This window comes from Symphalangus syndactylus, chromosome 8 (assembly GCF_028878055.3).
Source record: "Symphalangus syndactylus isolate Jambi chromosome 8, NHGRI_mSymSyn1-v2.1_pri, whole genome shotgun sequence".
NCBI classification, from domain to species: Eukaryota; Metazoa; Chordata; class Mammalia; order Primates; family Hylobatidae; genus Symphalangus; species Symphalangus syndactylus.
In genome coordinates, this window is record NC_072430.2 from 131,686,810 (window position 1) to 131,714,306 (window position 27,497).

Genomic DNA, 27,497 nt, shown 5'->3' on the forward strand with positions numbered 1-27,497 from the left:
TCAATAAATGTTTGTTGAGTGAGTGAATGAAAAAATACGGAACAAGGTGGATGAGACAGAAAGCTACAGAAGGAGCAGGGTAGAATTTTTATTTGTATGCCATATCTTTCTTTAATAGATTTATAGGACAAATATAATTTACAGAAGTTAGAGGTATCAGTTTGCATATAAATAATTCAAGTGCTAATTATTGTCTATTCATTTTAAGCAAGTCCTCTATGTATTCTTATTAGAAGCTGGCACAGTTAGTTGCTTCCATTCTATTTATCATCAGTACCTGAAACAGACAGTCATTATTAAGATCTAAGCTTTAGATTGGTTCAAATAAGCCATATTCTCTTGCACCAAAAACAAAAAAAATGGGAATGCATCTTTATTTTCCCTAAATCTCTTATTCCTAACCACTTTTTACAGCTCTGGCTTAGTTTATTCTCCAATCCTCTTTCCTATTTTATGAGCCAACGTTTCAAGTTTGCACCAAAAGAACACACAGGCCTTCTTTATCTGCCAAATCTGGATATTTATTGCAGTCTATCTAAAATGATAATAAATTTTCAAGGGGACCACTTCACTATTTCCACATGTTTTGATCTCCAGCTTTAGTCACCAAGATTGATGGCTTGGGGACTTGGCTGGGGTGGAATGTCTCTGCTTCTGCCAGCTCTCCATTGTCACATCAACACATCCAGATCCTAGGTTGTCACGGTCCCAGCCTCTCGCCATTGTTGAACTGGCCGACCCTTATCTGACCCAATGTTATCGTTCTAAATTGAATGCAGCTACATCTGAGCAGGGTTGTAAGGGTAATTTTTCCTTTTTCCTGAAAGCTTTTTATCAATCCCATCTCTAAATCAGAAAGTTGTTCATGCATAAAATATATACAGTGCAGATGAGAGGCAATTAGGCTAACAAAGCACATTTGTAGGTAATGAGGAATTTTTATTCACCTCTCTGGTCGTCCTCCTGCTAAACAACCATCATTTAAGGCTGCAGCACACTGCACTTTCAGGCCGGGTGCTCTTTCTCCAGTCAGTGAATCTAACCTCCAATACAGCCAGAATTGTGGCTCCCATCTTTGTTAGCCAGTGAATTCTTCATGACTGCATTCCCACTCTCAGGCTGTATTTTGTTCTAAAGCCTGAAAACATTTCACACCCAAGAGCCTTTATATGAGTTCATACTTTTAACACACAGGGTGACCAACGTGTCCCTGTTTGCCTGGGACTTTTTCCTAGTTTTAGCACTGAAATTTCTACATCCTGAAATACCCAACTCAGGCCCAGGCAAAACGGGACAGCTGCTCACCCTAACTTTAAAGCTGATGGGAAGAGAGATCTTTGTGACTATAAGTAATGGTTGAAAAACCTGGAAGATTCTTATCAACAAAGATTCTGAAATAAGATTTAAATATTTTTTGTATCAGCAAATATGTGAGTGCCTACTAAGGGTGTAAGATATGGTTCCCTAATGCACAGAGAGTCTGCCCCAAATGTACCTCCTGGCAGGTGCTGTCAAGACAATGCGGGACAAGTCTGTCCCTGACTTGACAGAACAAACAGGCAATTACATCCAGTGTGGTAAGTGCTGTGGGGGAAGGGCAGGAGGGGAGTAACCTAGTAAAAAAAAAAAAAGGGTGGGGAGAATATTTCCATGATGTTCATAGCTCTAAGGGACATGGCATCTCTTTTCTGAGGAAAGCCATTTCCAGATTCTTTTTTCTTATGAAACGTTTTACTTGCTATCAGCCAAGATATGAAATCCATATTCTTTCCAGTTCTTGTCATGCTACAGATAGTATTCTTTAGGTTTTCATTATTTCAATCTTATATTACTTTCCAACTAGGAACTGGGTGTTCTCCTTTTAAAGGGCATATGTACTTAAACTTTTAAGTCTAGGAATCAAGCCATTTTATTATGATGATGATGATACTTTAAGTTCTGGGATACATGTACAGAATGTGCAGGTTTTTCACATAGGTATACATGTGCCATGGTGGTTTGCTGCACCCATCAACCCAACATCTATATTAGGTATTTCTCCTAATGCTATCCCTCCCCTAGCCTCTCACCCTCTGACAGGCCCCAGTGTGTGATGTTCCTCTCCCTGTGTCCCTGTGTTCTCATTGTTTAGCTCCCACTTATGAGTGAGAACATGCGGTGTTTGGTTTTCTGTTCCTGTGTTAGTTTGCTGAGAATGATGGTTTTCAGCTTCATCCATGTCCCTGCAAAGGACATGAACTCATCCTTTTTTATGGCTGCATAGTATTCCATGGTGTACATGTGCCACATTTTCTTTATCCAGTCTATCATTGATGGGCATTTGGGTTGGTTCCAAGTCTTTGCTATTGTGAATAGTGCTGCAATAAACATACATTTGCATAGGTCTTTATAGTAGAATGATTTATAATCCTTTAGGTATAAACCCAGTAATGGGATCACTGGGTCAAATGGAATGTCTGGTTCTAGATCGGGTCAAATGGAATTTCTGGTTCTAGATCTTGAGGAATCGCCACACTGTCTTCCACAATGGTTGAACTAATTTACACTGCCACCAACAGTGTAAAAGCATTCCTATTTCTCCACATCCTCTCCAGCATCTGTTGTTTCCTGACTTTTTAATAATTGCCATTCTAACTGATGTGAGATGGTATCTCATTGTGGTTTTGATTTACATTTCTCTAATGACCACTGATGATGAGCTTTTTTTCATATGTTTGTTGGCCGCATAAATGTCTTTTTTTGAGAAGTGTCTGTTTATATCCTTTGCCCACTTTTTGATGGGGTTGTTTCTTGTAAATTTGTTTGAATTCCTTGTAGATTGTCAGATGGATAGACTGCAAAAATTTTCTCCCATTCTGTAGGTTGCCTGTTCACTCTGATGATAGTTTCTTTGTTGTGCAGAAGCTCTTTAATTAGATCCCATTTGTCAATTTTGGCTTTTGTTGCCATTGCTTTAGGTGTTTTAGCCATGAAGTCTTTGCCCATGCCTGTGTCCTGAATGGTATTGCCTAGGTTTTCTTCTAGGGTTTTTACAGTTTTAGGTCTTATGTTTAAGTGTTTAATCCATCTTGAGTTAATTTTTGTATAAGGTGTAAGGAAGCGGGGTCCAGTTTCAGTATTCTGCATATGGCTAGCCAGTTTTTCCAACACCATTTATTAAATACCCATTGCTTGTCTTTGTCAGGTTTGTGGAAGATCAGATGGTTGTAGATGTGTGGAGTTATTTCTGAGGCCACTGTTTTGTTCCATTGGTCAAGATATCTGTTTTGGTACCAGTACCATGCTGTTATGGTTACTGTAGCCTTGTAGTATAGTTTGAAATCAGGTAGACTGATGCCTCTGGCTTTGTTCTTTTTGTTTAGGATTGTCTTGGCTATACAGGCTCTTTTTTGCTTCCATTTGAAATTTATAGTAGTTTTTTGTAATTCTGTGAAGAAAGTCAATGGTAGCTGAAATCAAGCCATTTTTAGCATATGTTTAAGTTAAAGTTTAAATCTGATTGAACACAAGCGGGATGCAAAATCCATATGGCCCGTTCTAGCAGAGCAAACAGCTTTGAGTTCAGCAGCTGATTTGTTCAAACAAGATAATCAGTCCCCTTGACTTAGTTAGAACATACTTCAAATATTTAGTTTCTCAGTTCAAAGTGTTTCTGCTGGATTGTGGTTCATTTTTATATCAGCATGATAAGCTGCAACAATGAATTTATACTGTAGATGTTTTAACTTTTTGGAATGTATTTCACTGTTTTGTTTTGTGTTGTGGTTTTTAAAGACCAGTTGTTCTCTGAGCTGTTTGAAGTGAAACAGTGTCACTGTATGGTGATGGAGCACCACTGCAACATCTGTCTGTAGGTGGTATGAACATGTGAAGTAATATGTTCATTTCCTCACCTTCTCTTTTTAACACACTATTTCATAGCACAGAATTATGATGTGATTGGAGATTAATTTTTAGGTGATTTTGTTATGGATCAAATTTATTAGCTATTAGTTTAGTTTAGTTTTGCTTTTTTGAGATGGAGTCTTGCTCTGTCGCCCAGGCTGGAGTTCAGTGGTGCAATCTCAATTCACTGCACCTCAGCCTCCTGGGTTCTAGTGATTCTCCTGCCTCAGCATCCCGAGTAGCTGGGACTACAGGCACCCGCCATCATGCCCACCTAATTTTTGTATTTTTTTAGTAGAGATGGGGTTTCGCTATATGTTGGCCAGGCTGGTCTCGAACTCCTGACCTCAGCTGATCCGCCTGCCTCAGCCTCCTACAGTGCTGAGATTACAGGCATTAGCCACCACGCCGGCCAGCTATTAGTTTTGTAATAGCATGCCATACTGAAGTTATGTGATAAATGCAAACAAATTCAAGGGAAAGAAGGATCAACAACAGTGGCATGAGCCCTGTCATTTTGACCAAATTGGGTGTATGTTGTTAAGCCACCAAGACACTTAAAAATCCTTGCTGTGTTACTGAACTTGGAGGGTAGGAAGAAGTGGAAATGCAGTGGGAGTGGTTAATAATGACAAATGTTTTCTTTTGGTTCTTTACCAACTGTCTTCCAGACACAAAGAAGTGTCAAAGAATACGCCATGAAGGCTGTAGAGATGGTCAGAGACAGGAAATGGCCACAATCATCAGAGAAACTTTCAAAATAACATAATGATCATTTTGCCTGAAATCCTAAATTTATCATGAATTGCTGGAATTCACATTACTAAAAGTGTCGATGAAGATGGAGAACAGTAAAGATATCTTGTCTTGTGAAGGGAACTTTTCCTATCAAGTTATGTGATTGCATGAAAATACATGAGTATACCAACTCTTCAACATAAATGGCTCCTGTCTCCACAGAATCACACCAAGTAATACCTACCACACTACAACTTCTGGAAAATTAGAATTATTTCAAAGCTATCCAATGAGTGAAGAGGGCAAAGTGTGGGAAAATCGTATTTGAATTTTCAAAACAATAAAAGGATTAATCCCAGAAGAAGGGGTTTCCAACTCAGTACCTTCTGAAAGCAGGTACTTTTTATTTTACCAGGATTTCATATATGTATGAGTCAATGAGCAAAGGCAGGTGGAAGGAGAAGGGAAGGAAGACGAAATAGAGGAAACCTGGTTACAAGACTCTACCAAGTAAGCTGGAACCATCAGCTGTTGGTTCAGATAAGGACTGCAACCTCATAGCTACTAGCTCAGATATTCATTCTCCTATTTGTCCATGCATTCATACCACCAACCAATATACTTATTATTGACTGAGCCTCAAGGATATATGAAATGTCCTTGCTTTTTAAAAAATCATACTCTATTTGATGAGAAAAACCTCCAAACAAATGTGATACAACATAAGTGTTATGCTAAAGATATGCCCAAAAATACCCATAGAAAAAATACTTTTTTTTTTTTTTTTTTGAGATGGAGTCTTACTCTGTTGCCTAGGCTGGAGTGCAATGGCACAATATTGGCTCACTGCAACCTCCACCTCCCAGGTTCAAGCAATTCTCCTGCCTCAGCCTCCCAAGTAGATGGGATTACAGGCATGCACTACCACACAGCTAATTTTTATATTTTTAGTAGCTATGGGGTTTCACCATGTTGGCCAGGCTGGTCTTGAACTACTGACCTCAAGTGATCCGCCCACCTCAGCCTCCCAAAATGCTGGGATTACAGGCGTGAGCCACCACACCTGGCCAAAAAAGTACTTTTTCTAAAGTGGAAGAAATGAACTGAAGAGGGATTGATACCATGGATGAATGTGAGGGCATAAAGATTTGTTAATGACACGTATTTTATATTATATTGTATTGTATTATATTATATTATAACCAGACTTTTATAACCAGTCCACTATTTCCTTTACAGACCAAGAAATTCAACCCAGAAAAAATTATTCTTGATTGAACAAACATGATGAACACTAATTACTCTATATCTGTAGCACCTTATTATTTTCTCTTCCACTTATCATGATCAGTAAATATATATTCATTTCCACATATATTATTAATGTCTTTCTCTCCTGCCATACTGTCAGCTCCATGAGGGCAGGAAGCAGGTCTATTTTCTTCAAAACTGCACACCCAGCATCTAGCATAGAATCTAGGATAGTAGGAGCTTACCCATAGATGAAGAGAATACATGAATAATGGGCCTGAACATCATAAAAATCATTTGGCTAAATGCCTTCAGAAATAAGATGGTAGCAACCGGGCGCTCACATCCTAGCACTTCAGGAGGCCGAGGCGGGTGGATCATTTGAGGTCAGGAGTTTGAGACCAGCCTGGCCAACATGGTGAAACCCCGTCTCCACTAAAAAACAGAAAAATTAGCCAGGCATGGTGATGCGTACCTGTAATCCCAGCTACTTGGGAGGCTGAGGCAGGAGAATTGCTTGAACTTGGGAGGTGGAGGTTGCAGTGAGCTGAGATCGTGCCACTGCACTCCAGCCTGGGCGACAGAGCAAGACACCGTCAAAAAAAGAAAAGGAGAAAGAAAGAGAGAGAGAGAGAGAAAACGAAAGAAAGAAAGGAAAGGAAAGGAAAGGAAAGGAAAGGAAAGGAAAGGAAAGGAAAGGAAAGGAAAGGAAAGGAAAGAAGGAAGGAAGGAAGGAAGGAAGGAAGGAAGGAAGGAAGGAAGGAAGGAAAGAAAGAAAGAAAGAAAGAAAGAAAGAAAGAAAGAAAGAAAGAAAGAAAAGAAAAGAAAGAAAAGAAAGAGAAAGAGAGAAAGAGAGAAAGAAAGAAAGAAGAAAGAAAGAAGAAAGAAAGAAGAAAGAAAGAAAGAAAGAAAGAAAGAAAGAAAGAAAGAAAGAAAGAAAGAAAGAAAGAAAGAAAGAAAAAGAAAATGGTAGCACTACCATTCTCCCTGGTAGAAGGCAGGTCAGCTGGCTGGATGGGCACTACCTGCAGCCCTGGCTAAGGAAGAGTAGGAAGATGCTAATGGCACCTATGGAAAAGAGTGGTATGACCAAGAGCAGGGTCACTCACTGGTACAGGAAAAAAACACCATCAATTTGCCCTCATTGGGCTGCATCTTTCTTGTAGGATGGGCTTCCTTTCGACTTACCTTTTATTCCCGGAGGACCTGGTATCCCCGGATCCCCCTGGAGGCCTCTTGGCCCAGGGTCTCCCATTTCTCCTGGCTGTCCCCTCAGCCCAGGCATCCCGTGATCACCTGAGGATGACAGGGAAGTTTTGCAGATGGCCAGATAATAAATGAGTTACATTCACTGCAAAAGTCATCTATGTTCTTAATATATGGGTAACAGAGAACACTGTCTCATTACTGTTTCTTCCTATATATCTTAACTCTAGGGACAAAAATACATTTAAATTCAGGAGGAGAAAATACACTTCCAAATGAATGAAGTTGCCAACTGTAGTTTTAAGCTTTCTCTTTTTTTTCTGAATTGGCAGGAAAAGTATCCATTAAAATTCTGTGCTGTAAGTGTGACATCTGCTTTAGGTCTAAAGGAGGGGAAAACAAACAAACAAACAAACAAACAAACAAAACAGCATCCTGAATGGCAGGGGAAATGCAAAGGGCTAGAAAGGAGCTGTTATCTGGGCCAGGCACAGTGGCTCATGCCTGTAATCCTGGCACTTTGGGAGGCTGAGACAGCCTCCCTGAGGCCAGGAGTTCGAGGCTACAGTGAGCTATGATTGTGCCACCATATTCCAGCCTTGTTAATAGAGTAAGGCCCTCTCTCTCTAAAAGAATAAAAACTAAAAAGAAATGAGTTGCTATCTGTGTGACCATTACTTTGTGTCTGGTGCCATGCTAGGCACTTTACAGGTGCTGTCTTAATCTACTCCAAGTCACTCAGTGAAACCCACTAGCTTATAGGTGAGGCATAGGTGAGCTTAAGTGACTTGGGATACAAAGTCATAGGTCTGGGAAATGGCAGAGCCATATCTGAATTTAGGTCTAGTTAAAGACTGGTTGTTTCTGAAACACTCTGAGACACAAGAGTGCTCAGGAAGTCTCCAGATTTCCTTTCAAGGTACCTGGGCACCCTCGTGGTCCAGAGGAGCCAGGTAGCCCTGGCCTTCCAGGTGATCCTCTGGGCCCTTGAATGCCAGGCAAGCCCTGCTCTCCGGATGCTCCAAAATGCCCTAAAGAAGGAAAGATCAAACATCAGAGTTGCTGTTTGAGACCGTGAATCTGTAAAATCACCAAGTTCAGCCCACTCTATTCTTTTCTATCCTTACTTTTTTAGTTTTAAATAGTTTCTATTGGAAAGGGAAATAACATTAAGGAAAAATTGATAACAAAATGCCCATAATCCCACCAGCTTAACACAATTCTCCATATGTACATACATGTACAGATAATACCCACAATTTTATATTCTGATTTTTAAAATTAGTGTTGTATCATAAGTAATTTTCCAAGTTTATATTGGCTTTCCTAATTATTGTTTTTAAGTGAATGGCCAATAGCTTTTTGAGTCAATCTTAATTAAATTAACTAATTCAATTTTCTTTTACTATTGGCCATTTAAGTTATCTCTAACTCTGCTGTTATCCATAATGCTCTTTATGTATCTCTTGTCAAATTTTTATCCTATTAGATTATCTCCTGGGAGTAGAATTTCTGGATAAATAGCATGATATTTTGGTATTTTCAAATGCAGTTTAAATGCTGAAGTATTTTAAAGTATATCACACCATAGTGTAATTCCATCCCTAAATACTTCAGGAGGTAAGAAGTCTGAAAAATAAGAATGTTTTTCTACATTGCCAAAATAACATTTTCACAGCCAAGAAAATTAATAGCAATTCCTAATACCATCAAACACTCATCCCATACTTGAATCCCCCCAGTTCTCCCCTTAATGTCCTTCACAGTTGGTTTTTCCACACCACGTTCCATCCCAGAATCACCCATAACATCTAATGGATAGGTCTCTTCAATTTCTAAAAATTTAAAACAGTCCTTTTCTTATGACAGTGACTTGCTGCAGAGCACGATTCAGGTTCTTCTCTAGTTTTCTAGAACACACCATTCAACATTTGTTTCTTGATACAGGTTGCCAGTAGTTTGGAGTAAGTGCTGCACTGACTCACACCACCATATGGAACCCACCCACAGTTCCAATAGCATGCCGTATTCTTATTGAGGACATTTTAGTTTGTTGGCCTTTTTTCTTGCTAATTTATTAAAGATAAAATGATATTTCAGACACTTGAAATTACATTTCTTTGATTACTAAAGAGGATGACTATTTCCCCATGTGTTTATTTACAATGTCTGAGTTTAATGCATGTTTATGGGATAAACCAATAGTGTGTGCTGAAAATCACTGGTTGAATCTGCACATAAAATATATGTCTCTGTATTTACAAACCACGCTGGGGGGGGGCTATAGTCATCATTTATTATAGCACACATGAAACAAGCTTTTGTTAGTCTGTACCTGTTTGTTCCCTGATTGAATTTAACATCTATTAGTCTCACTATGTATTATCTTATTTATCCTGAAAACATTCCTACAGTAAAGTAGCATTATTCTCATCTACAAATGAAAACACTGAAATATTAAAAACAAAAAACTTGTCTCCCGAATTTTGTGGGGTTGTGTTAAGAACAGAACTTCTGAGTTAATTTGCACTATATTTTCTCTCTGAATAGAGTGCAGAGTGGGTAGGACTGAAGCCAGGATCATCACATAGAATCCCAAGACCAGCTGCAGATCCATGCCTTCTCATGATGCTCATTCAAGTTCAATGCAGCTTTCTCCAGTCAACGGAAATAGTGTATTAAGTAAACTCTGTGCTGGTGAATAACATATAATATAATTTAAAATTTCTAAGCTGAGGCCATGGCATATGGGAAAGGGGCCAATTTAAATGGGGGTAACCACAGGAGAACAGGCAAATTTGGCCAAGGCAAACTTTCTGAAAAAGTCAGCCCAAGTGTAAAATCACTCAGGTTTACGATTTTTAACTTAAAATACTAGGTAACATCACAGGCCCCCGTTTTGGACTACCCTGAGCTTCCTATCTTTGGAGTTTACATAAAAATACCAGTAAGTATGGGAAAATGTCTTCATGTTTTGTTGACTGATGATGATGATGATGGCAGTGATGATCATTGCACTTTATATTTGTATAGTCATTTTCAGTTTCAGTTTCTTTCATTTGATCCTCAGGACAATCCTGCAGTATGCATAGGGCCAGTTTACAGGTGAGGAAACTCCGCTCAGAGAAGATACTCTCAGCTTACCCAAGACCACAGGTGAAGTAATAATGGAGGTTGACTTTGAGCCACCGACTTTTCCCTTCTGAGGCTTCTCACTTTGATATTTGTCATGAACTCCCATAATGCTGACCTCAAAACTATTTTCCCCATCAAATGTATACTTCAGTTATACAGTTCAGTTAAAATATTATACTATCTAGGCTGGGCACAGTGCCTCGCACCTGTAATCCAAGCACTTTGGGAGGCCAAGGCAGGCAGATCACTTGAGGCCAGGAGTTTGAGACCAGCCTAGCCAACGTGACGAAACCCCGTCTCTACCAAAAATACAAAAATCAGCTGGTGTGGTGGTGCAAACCTGTAGTTCCAGCTACTTGGGAGGCTAAGGTGGGAGAATTGCTTGAGCTCGGAAGGTGGAGGTTGCAGTGAGCCAAGATCATGCCACTGCACTCCAGCCTGGGTGAAACAGCAAGACTTCATCTAAAAAAAAATACATATATATATACACACTATCTAAATATATTTGTTCATGTCAGAGGTGAAAGACCCATAGGAAAGAGTGGGAAGAAGGTGGGAAAGGTAGTTTTTGCCACTGTACTAACTTTTTTTTGTTAGACTTCCATTTTAGGAATCTTACAGTATAAAAACAAAGAAAATAAAATTTCTCATATAGTTCTGCTCAGAAAATATCTAATATTCTTTCTGTTATATGAAATGAAACACAGCTATTGCCAGAGGGAATTTTAAGGTAATGCACAAAATTATTAATACGAGGTGTTTTAATTTACAAGGTACCCATCTAAACACAAACCTGGTTTCTAACCTGACCACTATTGGCCGAATGCCTTGGGGTATAACTTATTTAACCAGGCATCTGTGGATGGACATTTGTTCCATTCAAACAATGCATATTCCTGGGCATGCATCTTTGTACACTTGTCTGATTACTGACTCCAGATAAATTCCTAGGATAATTCCTAAATCAAGCGATATGCATATTTTAAATATTGATGCATTTCTATAGGGTCCAGAAAGGGAGTACCAATTAATATCTCCAACATTTTCTGAAACATAAACATATATGAGTTAAACCAATAGAGCATTCTGTCCTAAGGCTGCTTTCCCCTCTAGGGGTCCTGTTCTGTTGGCTTGAACTCAAATGGTTTCCCTTTCCCTGTAAAGCATGGAGCTGTGCATAACACTGGCACCCCCCTTCTGCTGTGAGTCATCTAACGTAGCCAGTTGTGGCCTCAACTGTCACAAGAACTCAATGATGCATCACAATCCATTCTGAAGGATTCCATGTTAATTATTATTGAGAAGCAAAATACTGTTTAAAATGACTTAGATTTCTTGTTGGTGATGAGGTTTATGTTTCCTTGATTTGGTCTGATTTTTAGTAAATTAAAATAGATTCAATGATAGCTCAACAATGGTGCGCCACTTACACTGGCATGTGCTTTTCTCAGTAGAAAGAGAGCTGGAATGACAACCTGTAGCTGTAGTCATTGTGAGTGGTTACTGCGAATGCATCATTTTAAATGACAGAGGGTGCAAAATGGTCCAGATTTTAATTGTCTGCAATATCCATTTTTCAGTTTGCCAAAATATGGGCATGCCTGGGGAGTTTATTATTGTGTCAACATCATCGGTCACATGAGCCATGATGGAAAAATGATTGCGAATCCCTAGTATATAACCCTGGTGTTCTTCTAGGCCAGGCAAGAAATGCTATGGAAGTGTTTATATATAACCCGTTTTATCTATACCTTAATGCACGAAGGGGGAAGAAAATATTGATACGATCATTGCCAGCTAGAAGTAATTGTTCTGCTTTTCAAAATAATCTATTTTTTTGTTTGCTTTAGTAAGAAAAATATGCAGCTATACCTGGGCATCCAGGGCTACCTGGTTCACCCTTTGGACCAGGTGGACCAAAGTGACTGGCAGGGTCACCTTTGTTTCCTGAAAGGGATAAAATGCATGTGACATTATTTTAGACAATTTAATTTGGTCTCATACAGGTGACAATAACGTTTATGGTGTTTGTCTGTATAGCTTATCTTCAGATATTTTAGGAGAGTATTTTTAAATACTTTAATTCTAAACAAGAATAGAAATATAGATGCAAGATGCAATTTACATACCACACACACACACTCACACACACATGGTTTTAGAATACATCACAATCATAAGGATCTCCAGGTATTGATAAGTTTGAGTTTTTAAGTCCTGAAAAAATTTTCAAATTTAGGTTTCTATTTAAGAAATTATTTGGCATTGAGTGACTATATCCTTATGTTTTAGAAACAAAAAGCAAAAATTGTAACTGTTTTGGCTGCTGCAATCATATTTCAAGCTCTTTTATAAGGCAGCTCAACTCAGTGTCCTTGCAAAAAGAAAATCACAAAGGCACACTGCATTGATGACAAGAGATGGCACATTCAAAAGCCACTATAGGCCATGACTCCCACAGTCCCACAAAGCTACTGGACACTCCATAATGCCTCCAGACACAAGGACCTACATTATGGTTGGGAGCTAGTTTGAAATGGAGGACTCAAAATGGAGTGGGAGGAAAGGCAAGAAAATAGATAGGGTTTCAAGAGAATTAGAGAGGTAAGTTAGATGTATCTTATAGTAATTGCCCATTTACACCCCTTTCTAAAGGGGTTCCACCAGCACCTTGTGGAAGTCTTTCTCCTATCTGATTTTACTCATAATAATGGCCAATTGCTTGAGGGGTGGGATTCTGGCCCATTCCAGGTCAAAGAAGTCTTTCCTTGAGAAGATGGAATAAGAAAGTGAGAATTTGAAGTCCTTGGCTATTGGGGCAGAAACCAAAAGCATTATCATGAGTTGTCCTGATGTAGAACATATTGGAGTACAACCCAACATATCCAGAAATATCTAGAAAAGATACTGTGTAGAGAGAAATGAAGCCAGTTGGTAGACAGGTAAGTAAAAAAATAGACCGTGGGAAAAAGTGAGAAACCATGGATTGCCTAAGGGCTAGGGTCCCTTTAGCTTTGTCAGAACTATGTCTCCTATCTGTGGGATCCATGAGACATCTTTTGACTCCAGGTTTCTTGAGTGCATTTCAATTCCTTGTAAGCATGGCCCAATACAAGTATGAAGGAAGTCAGAAGAGGTAGGTTTTTGCTGTGAAAGAATGGTAAAGAGACTATAATAAATGTATAGGTAAGCAGAAAAGGAGTGACTTCTGAACCCTGAAGTTATAAAATATCAAAATCAAATATAAAACTTTTTCTATTTGTAACCATTTCCCAAGAAGGGATCTATATTATTCTTTCTGAAGAAATAAGCCCACACAGGTCATGTTTCTTACAGCATTTAGCATATTATTTATAGAGTGTCTTTCAAAGTATTAAGAGGATTGTAGGTGGTTCATTAATTAGTATTTTATATTCTAAATTTCTTTTAACTTATATCAAAATAAAGGATAACTGCATGTTAAACTGTGAATTTATAGCTAGTTAGGCTAAGGCTAAGGTTAAAAAGGTAAATCATTTTAAAGTACATTTAAAGAAAAATACTAACCCAATGGTATACGAAGATAGTAAAACTATTAAAGGTTTTATGCAAACATTGCAACTAAGATATCCTGCTCTTTGTTTGTTTGTCTGAATAAAGGGTTAATGAAGCCTCTCTTTCACTAGAATGTTAGGTGTGTTACAATGCAGCACTGTTTTTGACACAAGGTAAACTAAGGCCCATGGGGCCAAATCTAGCCTGCAGCCAATTTTGTAAATAAAGTTCTATTGGAAAACAGCCACACTCCTTTGTTTACATATAGTCTATGGCTGCTTTCACACTATAACAACACAGTTAAATAGTTGTGACTGAGACCATATGGCCCAACAAGCTGAAAATTGTTATGATCTGGCCCTTTAGGAAAAAAATATTTTGCTGACCTTGACTTATAGTAAAAATAAATAAATAAATAACCCAATTGTAAATTACATCTATCTTGGGACTTCTTAAGTGAACTCTTAGCACCTGCTGGAAAGTCTTGGCTTTAGCCTCTATGTCCTAATTGGGACTCTAAAAGCTGTACTTATGGAGTCCTTAGAAAAGATACTGGCTCCTGTGGGACACAGGGTTTCTAAGCCAAGGTGGGCACTGCCCACTGACGTGGATCTGTTCTCCTTGCAACTGAGCTGTTACTTGAGGGGCTGCAGTCACTCCATGGACTGCTGCTGGGACTCTCATGGAGGAGGAAGACACAAAGAGCCTGCAGGCATGCTGTTTTCTATCTGATACCCTTGGATCTGAGTGACAACTGTAGAACATTTGGATCTTGAGTGTTTGACTGTCTAAGAAGATCCCCTTGGGTGTTGCAGTTTCTTTGACATACTTTGCTTATCATGTAAAAGGCACTTGTTTACAATGTTATAAACACTCAGAACTATGCATTTGACACATGTCTTCTGTATCTCCAAACCATACCTTTAGGTCCTCTTGCTCCATCAATTCCTGAAAATCCAGGGGTACCTGGAGAACCTGGCTCACCCTGACAGTTTAATGAAACAAAAGGCCTAATCAGATTTCAAATACAAATGGCACATGCACAACACGATCCAGTTGTAATTTTCTGTAACTAATTTGGGTTTTGTAATTTGCAGTGGTAATGAAAGTTGAAATGCATTGCAAACCTCCCACTACATGTATCTAGTTTTTCAAAGTTGATTCGGCTCCCCCAGAATTAGAGTTCTCAGTAGCAACTGGTAGCATCCCATTCTCTATATTTGGTTGTGAAACAGTAATTGTGTTACTAATTTGAATTTTAAATTACAAGTAAACAAGTTGATACTAAATAAAATAGTATTATAAGTCATAGCATATGAAAGACTTTACAACTCCATTTCATTCCAAAAGATGGATAGTGAGTTATGCATCTTCCAGAAGTATAATGTTGGCAAATACACCCATTGTACCTCCTGGATTCTGAAAGGGTATTTTACTCACGGTTGTGAAGACTAAATATATTGAAAGCAAAATCTGTGATATCTGAAACTGGAAGACTTTAAAGACAGGATTTGGGTGATTTTTCAGGACAACTTTCATTCCAGTAAACCAGTGGTCATGAGGCAAGTCTTCATGGGTGGTTTAAACCAGGCTGGGGGATAGCGATTATGTGACTTGGTCCTCTATGTTAGGGGAACCAGGCAGGAGCACTTATCAGAAATGTGTTTCATCGTGGCCTTCAAGAAGGCTCTATTTTCTCCTTGGGCTACACCTTACATTCTAAAAGCCAGTGAAAGGGCAATGGTGTATACGCTGGCAAATTATAGCTCCTTAAGGACATCCTAAGAGCAGAAAGATTTTATTATCTCTTCCCCCACAAAGCAGTAGCCCCTTACCTGGTCACCTGGAAGTCCTGGAAAACCAATGAACCCTCTTAGACCAGTTGAGCCTGGAGGGCCTGGGGGTCCAGGAGGCCCTGGCTGACCTTTCTCACCAGGTTCCCCTCTGTGAAATCCAGGTGGTCCGTATCTTCCGGGCTCTCCTCTTCTCCCTTGCATCCCGGGAGTTCCTTTATCACCTGATGAAGTTGGAAGTGTTACAGGTCTCTGCTGAAATTTTGAGCTAGGTAACAGTTAGGCTGAGGGACCTGGTCCTACTTTTAGGAGATAAAGCCAAAGGTATTGAGGATTCTGACTCCTGCCCCAAGCCGCTTCCTGATCATTTCTGGCTTCAGTGACCTCACTGATGAAAGAAGCTGCCTGGGAACATCTAAGGACTACCAGAGGTGGGAGGGAGCACACAGGATTATTTGCTTCAGCTGCTTATTTTACAAATGAAGAAGCACTTACCCAGAAAAGTTAAAATATTTGCCCTCTAACAACTAGCTGAGAGAAGCCAAGATAAGCACCTCATGCAGATTAAGTCTGACCTTGGAAGAGCACACAAATGGGGTTGTCAAAAATCCTCACTCTGCAATGTTTCTGTGGACCATTAGCATGGGCACTGGGGCGTCTATTAGAAAGACAGGATCCCTGGCTGCCCCAGAGCTGCTGAATCAGAATCTGCATTTTAACAAGCTCTCCAGGTGATTAATGTGCACTGAAGTTTGAGAGGCACTGGTCTTAATGACTTCAACAGTCACTGTGCTATTCACTTTAAAACCAACTACCAAACCTGAAACCAGTATTCTATGTATAGCTCAGGCTGATCCTAGTTTAGAATATCCAAATCTAGGAATACACAGGAACTTCAGCTAAATTTTAGCATGGAGAAGCAAAAAATGTACCACAAGGTTTATTTGTGTTTATTTATATCTAAAAAAATGGCCTTTTCTCACAGTGGCTCACGCCTGTAATCCAGTGGCTCACGGCCTCCTTGTGGGAGGCCGAGGCGGGTGGATCACCTGAGGTCAGGACTTTGAGACCAGACTGGCCAACATGGTGAAACCCCCATCTCTACTAAAAATACAAAAATTAGCCAGGCATGGTGGCACGCACCTGTAATTCCAGCTACTCGGGAGGCTGAGGCAGGAGAATCGTTCGAACCTGGGAGGCAGAGGTTGCAGTGAGCCGAGACAGTGCTACCGCACTCCAGCCTGGGCAACAAGAGCAAAACTCTATCTCAAAAAAAAAAAAAAAGTCTTTTCTAATCTCAGTGTTATTGGGGAAAGTTGCCTAACACATGTGATCTGTAAAGATGTCAACTTATTTGAGATGGTTAAAAACTCTAAGTGTTTACCCCTTTCTCCTGGGAATCCATCATCTCCAGGAGGTCCAGGTTCCCCAGGTTTTCCCTTTATGGAAATGATAGCCATTTCTCCTTCATCTCCGGGAGGTCCTGTGGCTCCTGTGGATATTAATTATGCAAGAACAAAATGAACAGGAACATCGCACACATAATTTATCCATTACCACATTTCACTCCCAAATCACAAATTCCCACTTAACCTACGAAGCTGTATTTATGTAGATCACAAAATGTCACCATTGTTGGCTGATTTCCTAAAGGAAGGCCAGTCATCTTTTACATTCCTGACCCCACTTGTCCAGCCAGAGTCTGGTGTACCAGGAGTGCTCACTGCATGTTTGCCAAATTCAACCAAACCAGGGTCTTCACTGAGGTTAAGACAGATTTGAAAAGTTCTAGTCAACAAAAAATGTCGCTTTGTTCTATAAAATTTGAATTTGCCCATCTCATATTTCCAGTTCCATATCTCCTCCTAGCCATCCTCTCTTACTTTCCTTATATTAAAAGAACAGATACTTATCTCAATGTGGCACTCCTCACACTGACTTCCGAAAGGTAGGAAGGGCATACTGTACTTCTGCCTGATTTTGCAAACACTGCCCAGCTGTAACAGTGTGCAGGCGTGGGCTCCTACCAGCTTGACGAGTGCCAATTACCACAATTCAAGAACACTGCAAGCCAGTTGTTAAACCATTGCTAAATTTAAATCAGCCATGGCGGGAGTATTTACACCATGGTACTCAGCAAACACTATAAACCACGGTGCTTTTTTTTTTTTTTTTATTTCAAAGAACTAGTTTACTAGCCCATCACTGGCGTTAGTCCAAATTTTAATTTTTAGTGAGATAATTGTATAGTAGCATAATAGCACAGCAAACATCACTTATCTAAGCTAGCAAAGAGTGACTCTTTGATTCCTTGATTCCACATAAATAATTTACAAGCTAGTAAAACAAAAAATTGTGGTAGAATCAATCAACTAAGAAGAAAAGGTAATTTTAATTCAATATGAGGCTACTTGCCCAAAAGGCCTTAAGGGCAAAAATCTTTGGGTCTGAAAATTGTCAAGCATTTTTTCTCAACACTGGAAAGGAAATACTACCTTCACTCATTAGTGCCCCAGGACTAAGGAGTAGGAATAAACATTTAACAGGGATGGGGACACAATATTTAAACCATTGGTCTCAAAACTTATTTTTCATAGTAAAGAAAACTTTTTTTTTTTTTGGAGACAGAATCTCGCTCTGTCGCCCAGGCTGGAGTGCAGCAGCGCGATCTCGGCTCACTGCAAACCCCGCCTCCCAGGTTCACGCCATTCTCCTGCCTCAGCCTCCTGAGTAGCTGGGACTATGGGCGCCCACCACCACGCCTGGCTAATTTTTTGTAGTTTTAGTAAAGACGGGGTTTCACTGCGTTACCCAGGATGGTCTCGATCTCCCGACCTCGTAATCCGCCCACCTCAGCCTCCCAAAGTGCTAGGATTACAGGCATGAGCCACCACACCTGGCCAGAAAACTTTTTTTTCAAATGAAGCTTGGGGAAACTCTACTCGTGGCCCAGATGAAAGTGGACTCCGGGTAGTTCAGAAGTTGGCAAACTGCAGCCCATGGGCCAAATCCCTCCTGCTGCCAGTTTCTCTACAGCACATGAGATGCGAATGGTTTTTACACTGTGAAATGGTTGAGAGGTAAAACTCAAAAACAAGGTAATATTTCATGGTGTGAAAATTATATGAAATCCAAACCTTAGTATCCATAAACACCATCTTACTGAAAATTTTATTTTATGTTTGTTTCTGTGTTTGTCTATGTCTGCTTTCATGCTACAAAAGCAGACTTGAGTTGTGACAGAGACCAGATGGCCTGCAAAGCCTGAAATTGTTATTATCAGGCTTTTTACAGGAAATGCTTACCAATCTCTGTTCTAACTGAAACAGAGGTTGGAGAACAAAAGCCCCCTTTCCCAAAAGGTGAGAAAGTTCTCTGAAACCTAGAAGCTATAAATCAATGCATTAAGAACCACTTGTTAATTCGTTTTCAATTAATAGGGCAATTCATTTGTCATCTATACGTAATAAGATTAAGAGGTAAAGAAAATGAATTTTGTTTAAAATTCTAAAACAAATACCATAGAACTAAAAGGAGGAGGAATCCAAGCTTCAGACAAGTCCTATTTTATTTTTCAGAGATCACATTTCTAGGTTTGGATCAAATACCAGAAACAAATGCACGTTGCATGGCTGTATTTTATTTACCTTTGGCCCCTCTCAGTCCCCGGTCTCCGGGAAGGCCAGACATGCCCTTCTCTCCGGGTTCTCCCTTTGTGCCAGGACATCCATCTGCACCAGGCTTTCCTCTTTCTCCGGGAAAACCTGGGAAACCAGGCGGCCCCCGGGGTCCTGGTGAAATGAGAGCATAAAGTTTTAAGAAAATATTTTATTTGTTATTTATTTTTTCAGGGGTGGGAGGTGGACAGAGTCTCACTCTGTCACCCAGGCTGAAGTGCAGTGGCACGATTTTGGCTCATTGCAACCTCTGCCTCCCAAGTTCAAGCGATTCTCCTCCCTCAGCCTCCCGAGTAGCTGGGATCACAGGCATGAGCCACCGCACTTGGCTAATTTTTGTATTTTTAGTAGAGACGGAGTTTCACCATGTTGGCCAGGCTGGTCTCAAACTCCTAGCCTCAAGTGATCCACCCGCCTTGGCCTCCCAAAGTCCCTCACACCTGGGATTATAGGTGTAAGCCACTGTGCCCAGCCCTGGGAAAACATTTTACAGGCTAGTATGATTCTTATATATTGTGTTCCTCGTAGTTCATCTACAGATGCAAACTCCTGCCTAACGCTGAGTTTGTATTCAAGGTAAACAATTGTCAACCTCACTGCACTTAGCAGCTGGGCTCGGTTGGGCACGGTGGCTCAGACCTGTAATCCTAGCACTATGGAGACCAAGGCAGGAGGATCCTTGAGGCCAGGATTTCAAGATCAGCCTGGCTAAAATAGCGAGATCCTGTCTCCTAAAAAAAAGAAAAAAAATTAGTCAGGCGTGGTGGCACATGCCTCTCAGGAGGCTGAGGTGGGAGGATCACTTGAGCCCAGGAGTTCAAGGCTGCAGTGGGCTATGATCCTGCCACTGCCCTCTGCCTGGGCTACAGAGCAAGCCTCTGTCTCCTGAAAAAAAAAAAAAAAAAAAAAAAAAAAAAATTCCATGCTCTGCTGCCCTGCCCTCACTTTCCTACCTACAGACCTGATGTGTGGGCCCTGATGTGTCTGAGTCTTGATCCCCTAATTCCGGGTAGGACGAGAGTAGGGACCCCATCCAAAATAAAAATGCACCTTTCCCGACCCTAGGAGTTTACCGTGCTACCCAGTCCTCACGAATTCTGTGGCCCTAACACCTTCAAACCCCTTTTCCCATTGACCGGCACAGAAACATTCTGCCACTGGAAATAACGATACAGAAGACAAGAGCAAGGGAGGCATCATTAAGGGAAGGACAAAGCCAGACTAACAGTTAACTCTTTTCATGTGGTCATCTGTCCAGTCTTCACTTGGCAGTGGATTTCATATTTCTAAGATGGGAGGACATCATGGAAAAGCACTACCTACCCTTTGGACCTGGAGGACCAGGTAGCCCATCATCCCCAAAAGGACCTGGGATTCCTGGGAGGCCTGGGGGACCATGTGCCCCCGGCCATCCTGGGAGTCCGGGGAGACCTTTCATTCCAGCTGGCCCGGGAGGCCCCACATCTCCCGGCTGTCCTTTCCCACCTGGAGCACCTAAGACAAACCACAGTGACCACAGTGTGTGAAGGCTGAACACTGGCTTCACACACAGCAGGAAAAACATACAGTAGCTTAAACAATGCATTAAACAACAGTAAAACAATATTTGTTGGCTAAAATAATAGTAGCAACTTTCCATCAATCTAAGAATATATTTTTCTATCTGCCATAAATAGAAAGGCAGATCATTTGAGTAAATGTTTCCCAGTAGGGATGAATAAAGATTATAAAAATATTTTTAACAGAAAACAAAAAGAAAAAACAAACATTGTATTTGTATTTCCTCTTGGGAGGGAAACTAATAGAAGAAAACTTTCCAGGTTTTTCCTGAAGCTCTACAGCCGAGTGAACTTCAAGCAGAAGTCAGAGCCGACGTCTAGCATTATTGGTGCTAGAAATATGGCTGTAGCGGAAAGTTTTGCCTCAATCTGGTTTTAATTTTTCAAGTGCATATATTACTGCATTTAGATAAAAGCAATGGGATTTAAATGACAGAGTAAACAATGTGAACAGTGAAATGAAGATCATATTGAAAATAGCCCCTGCTATGTTCTGAATGTGTCCCTCCAAAATTCACATGTTGAAAGTTAATCACCAATGTGATAGTATTAAGAGGTGAAGACTTGGGGAGGTGATTAAGTCATAAGGGCAGAGCCCTCATGAATAAGACTGGTGACCTTATTAAAGAGGTGCAAAAGAGCTGTTTGCCCTATCTGCCTGTGAGGACACGAGGAAGGCACACCAGATCTGCTGGCAGCTTGACTTCCCAGCCTCCTGAGCCATAAGAAATAAATTTCTGTTGTTTATAAATTACCTAGTTTAAGGTATTTGGTAGAGCAGTGCGAATGGAATAAAGCAGCCTCCCTGCACCTTGTATTAGGAGAAACTCCAGGGGTCTCTTGTGTTCCTGTGTCTTCCTGGGTATGCCAAGAATGCACGATCCTGATGCTCTTTACCTGGGAAACTTCTCAAGCTTGTGTTTTTCAGCAAGCACCCTTGATAGACGATATAGCACTTTCCTCAATAGGAAAAGCAGGCTTTCTCACAGGTTGCTAGAAAGCAGTGGTTCCTTGGCTCAGGGCTCCTCTCATATAATGCAGCCCACTGTGTGTGTGGCCAACTAGCCCACTATGTTGCCCCATGAGACTTGGGTGACATGGAGAAGTGATGCAAACCAACATGAAACTCATGAGTAACGAAGTCCTTTGTCTCTGACTCAGGACTCTTGCTTCTGGCAGCATCCAGAAAAGAGTAAAAGGGGAGCTCATTTAGTTGTAAGTAGGGTAAGCCCCAGACCCTTCACAGTTCTTGACACTTACCTGGGCTACCTGGATACCCAGGGAGTCCCGGTTGCCCTGGTATCCCTGGAGCACCTCTTTCACAGGAATGGCCAGGTGGACCTGGGACACCTGGAAACCCAGCATGTCCCTCTCTGCCTTTAGGACCTTTGAGACCTGGGAATCCAGGAATGCCAGCTGGCCCTGAAATGATACAATGTATCCATGACATTCATGACAAAAAACTATACAGATGGCCCATGATGAATTGTTCACGCATTATCGATACTGGAGGTGAACATTTCCATCCTGAATCAGTGCTCAAATGGGTTAAGTCTTTGAATGGATTTTCTTATCATAGATGTAATGAGTTCCTTATGAAGAGAGAAACAACGCATTGCTAAGTGAGTTACTTGATAAGGTTATGTGGACTGCAGTTGCCTATGCAAATAAGAAACCACTTCGTTCTTCCTAATTTTAATTAACCTCTAACTTTGCATCAGGCTTTACACCAAATCTCTACAATATTTACAAACCCAGTTTGCACTTCATGAATTTGCATTTTATGAGAGATTTCATCACTTGTATTCTCAAATTTCTACTCACTGGAAAGACAGTGTCATAATCTTCAGGAAAGCACATCCCCCATAATTCCACACTCCAAACCAAAAATCTACTTTGTTTTCCTACGTTTTCTTTACATTTTGGTTCATATGTTTACATTTAAAAATAGTGATCACAGTGCAAATTCAGTTGTTGGAGCACATCAGATTGCATATTAATCTGCAAATGTTTTCCATTTTATTGCAGTCTTTACAAATATGATTTAAATTGCTAATGGCTGGATGGTATTCCTTTGAGAGATAGAGTGTGTGTGTATGTGTGTGTGTGTCTGTCTTTGTTCATTCCAATTATTCCTCTGCTGTGGATAATACTACAAGGGCATTTTCATATCTATAACCTTCTTCCATTGAACACTTCCCCTAGATATATTTTCACAAGTGAGATAGTCAGATTACTGGGTCATTATTGTTATTGACTTACATCATGTTTCACCTGTTACTTTCCAATTAATTGTTTCTTTGAATATGAATATTTTTATTTACAAACTTCCATGCAAGCTCCTTGAGGGTGCTAATTCTCCTCCTCTCCTCTACGTGTCCTGTGCTAATGTACTCTAGTGGATGCCTAATAAACACTGGCCCACCAACTTTTAGAAAAGAACCAGAATGTTCTTTGTAAACATCTGATCTGTGGTCCACATCTTGATCACCATCACCCAAGAGGGCCACTGAAGTTCAGAATGTGGGGCCCCATCCCAGAAATAATGAATCAGAATTCCTCAGACTGGGGTCCTGAAGACAATAATTTTAATGAGCTGCCCCACCCCCACTTGGTTATTTTTAAGTACATTAAAACCTGAAAAACTCCACTGGGGATCCTGAAGGATCCTTACTGATTTCAGAAAACGATATGAATCAGCGTCTGGGGCATCTCCCTCTCTTGTGTTTGATGCCCTGCCTGCCACCCCAAATGGAATGAAAGTCCCTCTACCCTGTCTCCTGTCTGAAGACAGCTTGTCCTCTAGGCTCAGCTCATGCACGGCTCTCCCACAGTGTTCCCAGATGCCAGCTCACAGCTCCAGCCTCTAAGCTACTCTTCCTCTTACAATCAGTCCTGCCTACCTTCCACCTGGCAGCAGCCCCAGACAGGTTACACAGTCCCTGCTCTTGGCCTTTGCAGCACCAACATACTAGCTGCGGAATCAAATTGAGTTGAATGAACCACAGTGAGCTGCCCTGCATTTGAAAACAACCGATAAAATGCAAAGGCAAGCCTGGAGATTCAGGTTATTTGAAATGTAACCAGCACCCCAAATGAGGGAAAACACTTGGGTAAACTGTTTATATTCTACATGCCTAAAGCAAAATAATCTAAACATTCTTCAGTGACCTGTTCCAAAACTGAGCCAGCTCTGTGCACCAAAAGGACAGCAAAGCCCTCATACCTTCAGCCCCTGGACATCCCGGATCACCTCTGGGTCCTTTTATCCCTGGCACTCCTGAAAGACCCCTCTTTCCCGGGGGTCCCAGGGGACCAAATGCAGGGTCTCCCGGGATTCCTTTCTGACCATTCACTCCTGGTGACCCAGGAGGGCCTGGGGGCCCAACAGGGGAGGACCCCCTTTCACCTCCAAAACCCGGATCTCCCATGTCACCACGAAAACCTATTTAACAACAAAAAAAATATTTTTAATGATAACATGTGCAAGTATAGAACCAATACATATAAGACTTACTTTGATACAAATACTTTTCTTAAAAACACAGGGGTACTTACTAAAATTAAGAGCAGTTTAACAGGTAATGTTGTTTTGCCACCTTTTGTAGAGGGAGAAACTGCAACTTTGTGTTTCCTATAAGCCAACGATGTCTCCCTAATTGCTCTCCTTCTGTGGCAAACATTCTGGCTGGACCGAGTAGTTTCAACAACATAATAGACAAATACTAGCCCATAACTTATGCTTCAAGGTGGAAGGAGCCTTGGCAACTTATAAAATTATAATCTGAAAGTTATCACAATATAGCTAAGGGTCTATCAAAAAACACCATTTCCCTATTATCTAGGGATCCCTGGACCATTTCCTCAATGAAATTATCCATCGGTAGAAATGTTAAAAAGTTCCTGATATTCCCAAAGCAGAAAAAAAAACAAACAAAAAAAACCTCACTGACCAGGTGGACCTGGTATTTCCGACGTTCCTGGTGTGCCAGGTCTGCCTTTATGCCCATCTGAACCACTCAGCCCAGGGGCACCTTGGGGACCTGGAAATCCCTTCGGACCTAAACAATAACAACAAAACACAGACTCAATAAAACAAAATCTAATGTGAACAAAATGAGATTTTTTTTTAAGTCTATGTTAAGTCCTTTTAGAATATTTCTACTTTATGGAAGTAAGGATGTTGCCTATCCTGATTTACAAAAATATATTGTAAGTCATATGCTCCAAATAAATGTTTTCTAGGAGTGATTTTGTTAAGGCACTTTCTCAGAAGCCATCCTGTGAAGGATTCTTCCTGAAAGCCTTTGGAACTTTCACCACCATTCAGATGACTTTTTTTGGTATCTTCCCATGCTAGGTCTGAAACACTACTATGCAACCATTGTCCGCACTTGTAGGGGTAAAGAGGTGGTGGCCAGTGTCTATCTTGACAAGAAAGGATCAGATTAAAGACCAAAATCTATTTCCCTGCATCTTACTGAATTGCCTTTAAATGAAGTATAGGCAAAAAGCACTTGCAAAAAGTGATACAGAATCTCTCTCTCTCTCTCTTTTTTTTTTTTTTTAGATGGAGTCTTGCTCTGTCACCCAGGCTGGAGAGCAGTGATGCAGTCTCGGCTCACTGCAAGCTCTGCCTCCTGGGTTCACGCCATTCTCCTGCCTCAGCCTCCAGAGTAGCTGGGATTGCAGGCGCCCGCCATCACGCCCGGCTAATTTTTTGTATTTTTAGTAGAGACAGGGTTTCACAGTGTTAGCCAGGATGGTCTCATCTCCTGACCTTGTGATCCACCCACCTCAGCCTCCCAAAGTGCTGAGATTACAGGCATGAGCCACCGCGCCCGGCCTACAGAATCTACTTTAAACCTTCTGTGATTTTCTACAAGGAGTTATCTCAGCTAAAATAACTTATAAATCATAAACTTCAATGGAGGCACAACTGTCAAATTAAAATTTGAGTATTCACTTCTCTCGAAGTTACAGCTGCTGAAAGTAATCAAACTTTTTTTTATCCATCCATGACCAGTAAAAGTAAAAATGAACGTTCAATCTGTCAACGTGCAATTCTCTACTCCGCTGATATGGAATTATATTTCCGCACTCTTGTCATTGCCTTGTGGTGGGGCAGAGTGTAATTCCCTGCCCTTTTACCCAGGGCTTGGTCATGTGACTTGTTTTGGGCAATAGGAAATGAATGCCCATGATCCAATCAGAGGTGTGGAGGGAGCCTGTGAGCTGAGCTGGCCCTCTTGCATTTCTGCAATCACATGAGAAAAGCCTGGCCTTGCAATGAGATGCATGTTGCAACCCCAAACCTAACTTGGAGCTACACTCTAAGCCATCAGAGACCATCTTAGATCAGCTAAACCCAACCAACCTGCAGACCCATAAGATAGAAAATAAGTGTTTGTTGTAGCCCACTGAGATTTTGAGATTATTTACACATTATTGTCATGAAATTTGATGGTAGAGAGAGTCATAGTCAGTCATTATTCATGCTAGTAATGAATGGGTAGGGAACTCTAAAGAAACAAAGAAGAGTTAGGCAAAATATCTTAGATAGATTTTGGATTTAATTCATCTAAAAATAAGTGATTGATTAAAATGAAGCTGTTGCATGAATGTGCAAACGAGGACAGAGATATTTGGGCAATTATTTGGGCAAAAAAATATTTTTTTCAAATGTTTCTGATCAAATGTTGGTTCTCTTGGAAAGTAAAACAAAGTAAAACTTACAATCAATAAACAAATGATCATTATTCACTCTTGAGGCACAGGAAAGGAAAGAAGATACAGTTTTAAAACTTTCAGGCTGAGCGCAGTGGCTCACACCTGTAATCCAAGCACTTTGGGAGGCCGAGGTGGGTGGATCACAAGGTCAGGAGTTCGAGACCAGCCTAACCAATATGGTGAAACCCTGTCTCTACTAAAACTACAAAAATTAGCCGGGCACAGTGGCAGGCACCTGTAGTACCAGCTACTTGGGAGACTAAGGCAGAAGAATCACTTGAACCTGGGAAGTGGAGGTTGCAGTGAGCTGAGATCACACCACTACACTCCAGTCTGGGAGACAAAGTGAGACTCCATCTCAAAAAAAAACTTTCAAGGGACAGACATTTTAACTGATATGTGATCAAATCAAGGTAAATTTTGTTGCACAAAGATTTGAAAAGCCCACCTGGAGTGTTCTTGAACCAGCAGACTAGAGGCCCAACTACAAATTACTACAAATGCTGTTTTCCCCTATCTATGGTCCCTCAAAACTTTGGAAATGTCCTAACTAGTCTGGGGATTCACTATTGGTTTATCTGTCTTGCTGGGTTTTTTTTTTTTACTCTGAGAAGTATATAAGACAAAAACTTCTCATTGATAATACCTGGAAGTCCATCAAAACCTGGAGGGCCTTGCCTCCCAGGGTAGGTTACGTTGCAAGAAATTGTGTCACCTGGAATGAGAAAATAAAAGCAGCATTCACATAACTGATAGCCCAGTGCAATGTGAGTCTGTCTCAATGACAACTTCCTCAAGATATTTTTCTGTATAGTATATGTAGAGTCAAAGAAAAAGAAGACTCCCAAGTATCATTAGATCACTTAAGCTGCTTTCATACAGAATTTTTATATTTTTCCTGAAATCTGAATTTCTACTGTCAGAAGAGTAATAAACATAATGAAGAAAAGAAATATATTGATTATAAAATGTATAAGTTTCAATAATCT

At 40.6% G+C, this 27,497-nt stretch overlaps 1 protein-coding gene across 2 annotated transcripts in view; it reads right to left on the reverse strand.

The window, feature by feature from the left end:
• Positions 1–27,497, reverse strand: part of COL4A4 (collagen type IV alpha 4 chain) — a 322,996-nt gene that overhangs the window by 32,991 nt on the left and 262,508 nt on the right. For both annotated transcript variants that reach the window (XM_055290810.1, XM_063645750.1), the window contains 12 exons: positions 27,155–27,223; positions 24,732–24,839; positions 24,005–24,223; positions 22,039–22,200; positions 20,543–20,713; positions 19,190–19,333; positions 16,927–17,034; positions 15,585–15,766; positions 14,671–14,734; positions 12,088–12,162; positions 8,004–8,111; positions 7,063–7,170 (listed from right to left, as the gene is read on the reverse strand). In XM_055290810.1, the coding sequence (XP_055146785.1) occupies positions 7,063–7,170; positions 8,004–8,111; positions 12,088–12,162; positions 14,671–14,734; positions 15,585–15,766; positions 16,927–17,034; positions 19,190–19,333; positions 20,543–20,713; positions 22,039–22,200; positions 24,005–24,223; positions 24,732–24,839; positions 27,155–27,223 (1,518 nt within the window). The remainder of the gene's footprint in view (positions 1–7,062; positions 7,171–8,003; positions 8,112–12,087; positions 12,163–14,670; positions 14,735–15,584; positions 15,767–16,926; positions 17,035–19,189; positions 19,334–20,542; positions 20,714–22,038; positions 22,201–24,004; positions 24,224–24,731; positions 24,840–27,154; positions 27,224–27,497) is intronic.